Raw genomic sequence first — 2054 nt, 5'->3', positions numbered from 1 at the left:
TAGAGCTAGTAGAGAACTGTTTAGATATAAAAGTCTATGCAGATAATTAAGCTGCTCTACTTAGGTTAAAGACTGCTTCTGATAATCTAGGCCAAGAATGGCAAATTAGATGTATAAAGGCAACAAAGAAACTAGAGGAGATAGGTATACGCCCTAGCCTTTACTGGGTACCAGGCCACCAAGACATCCCTGGGAACGAAAAAGCAGACGCCCTAGCTAAAGAAGCTACTGAGCTAGACCCTCCTTCTACTAGCAAAACTAGCCTAGCTATTACTAGCTCGCGAATTAAGCAGCTAGGAGAGAGAGAATGGCTAAGCCAACTTGAACAGTATAGGAAAAAAGCCACTAGCAAGAATCCACATACGTACGCAGCAAAATACAAGTGGAAGATAAGAAAGCAAATCGCTATTCCTAGCAATACTAGAAGAGAGATTTCTAGCGCTTTCTACCAACTTAAACTAGGGCACTGTTACCTAAGGGACTACCTATATAAGAGAGGGAAAGTAGATTCTAATAGTTGCCCCTGCAACTATAGGTCTATACAAGACCTACCTCATATTCTATTTAGATGTAATCTATATAGAGAGGAAAGGAAAGGACTAAGAGAAGCCTGCGAAGGCGATCTATCACTACCTATCCTCCTTTAAACAAAAGAGGGTATAGAAGCAACTATTACCTTTATTCAAGAAACAAAGGCTAGAACACAAGCCTGGTACAAGAGAAACACAGAAAACAAGGAGTAATACCTGTAACAGGTAGCCATACACCTCCCCCACCCTATCCTCCCCCCCCCTACCTACCAACCAATAGGCTACGAGCCTCACCTTCATCTAGTTAAAACCCCTCCTAAATATCGTAGCTAGAAACAACCTACTAAGATACTTGTAGGCCTAAAAAACCCTACACGTCTTATATAGCCCTTCGGGCTGAAAAAGGACGTTAAACTAGAATAATAATAATAATAATAATAAGTTAGCTTAGCCATTCTCTCTCTCCTAGCTACTTAATTCGCAAGCTAGTAATAGCTACGCTAGTTTTACTAGTAGAAGGAGAGTCTAGCTTAGTAGCTTCTTTAGCTAGGGCGTCTGCTTTTTCGTTCCTAGGGATATCTTGGTGGCCTAGTACCTAGTAAAGGCTAGGGCGTATACCTATCTCCTCTAGTTTCTTTGTTGCCTTTATACATCTAATTTGCCATTCTTGGCCTGGATTATTAGAAGCAGTCTTTAACCTAAGTAGAGCAGCTTGATTATCTGCATAGACTTTTATATCTAAACAGTTCTCTACTAGCTCTATTGCTTTTTCTAGCCATAGGGTAATACCTTCTAGTTCACTGTTGTAAGCTAGTTAGTTATTTCCTATACTATATTGTTCTTAGGCTATTTGTGTTGTTCCTAGATAGAATATAACCCCTACTTCTACACCTTTGCCTTGCTTTATAGCTAAGGCATTAGAATAGATAGATAAGAGGCTATTATCTACTAGTTGTTCCTTATAGTTCTTTGCTTCTATATCTTTAGGCTCTTTAGATATATAGACCTTATATAGGATATTTAAGTTCTAAGGTGTAAAGGCGTAATGTTGTATCTCCTTAGTGTTTCTAGCAAGGACTGTGGAGATAGATCTAGTGATCTGATCTAGTTGTTCCCCTTTATTGCTAGTTATAGCAATATTAATTAGATGGTTTAGGGCTAGTTTTTAAGCTCTAAAGGCGTATTGTCGAAGAGCGTTGTTTAACCTTACTCTAGGTGGGTAGAGGCAGGCCTCTACCTCACTAGGTATAGTTAGGGAGGTCTTAAATGTGCCTAGAATCTTCCTACACGCTCTATTTTGTAGTATTTGCCTTTGTTTAAGAGCTAGTTGTTATTGTTTCTAGAAGATCTAACAACTATAGTCTGCTACGCTAGTGATGTAGGCAAGGTATAATTGTCTAAAGGCTCTAGGTGATAGGCCTTTATTGCTATTTGCTAGTCTGCTTAGCCAAGTAAAGGCTTAGTTTGCCTATTAATTTCTAATAAAGTAGTGATCCTTGAACTTAAGGGCTTTATTAAAGTAGA

The 2054-nt window shown here is 38.9% G+C and overlaps 1 protein-coding gene across 1 annotated transcript; it reads left to right on the top strand.

The window, feature by feature from the left end:
• Positions 1-158: 158 nt before the first annotated feature.
• SETTUDRAFT_100384 (uncharacterized protein) lies at positions 159-647 on the top strand (the record flags this gene model as incomplete). The annotated part of the gene is made up of 1 exon (XM_008033254.1): positions 159-647. A coding segment is annotated over one exon (489 nt), but the record flags the coding sequence as incomplete, so codon positions are not given.
• Between the last annotated feature and the right edge of the window lie 1407 nt (positions 648-2054).

The sequence above is a fragment of the Exserohilum turcica genome (assembly GCF_000359705.1).
Source record: "Exserohilum turcica Et28A unplaced genomic scaffold SETTUscaffold_9, whole genome shotgun sequence".
NCBI classification, from domain to species: Eukaryota; Fungi; Ascomycota; class Dothideomycetes; order Pleosporales; family Pleosporaceae; genus Exserohilum; species Exserohilum turcicum.
The sequence above is the reverse complement of the archived record's forward strand: the minus strand, read 5'-3'. Positions and strand labels throughout refer to the sequence as shown.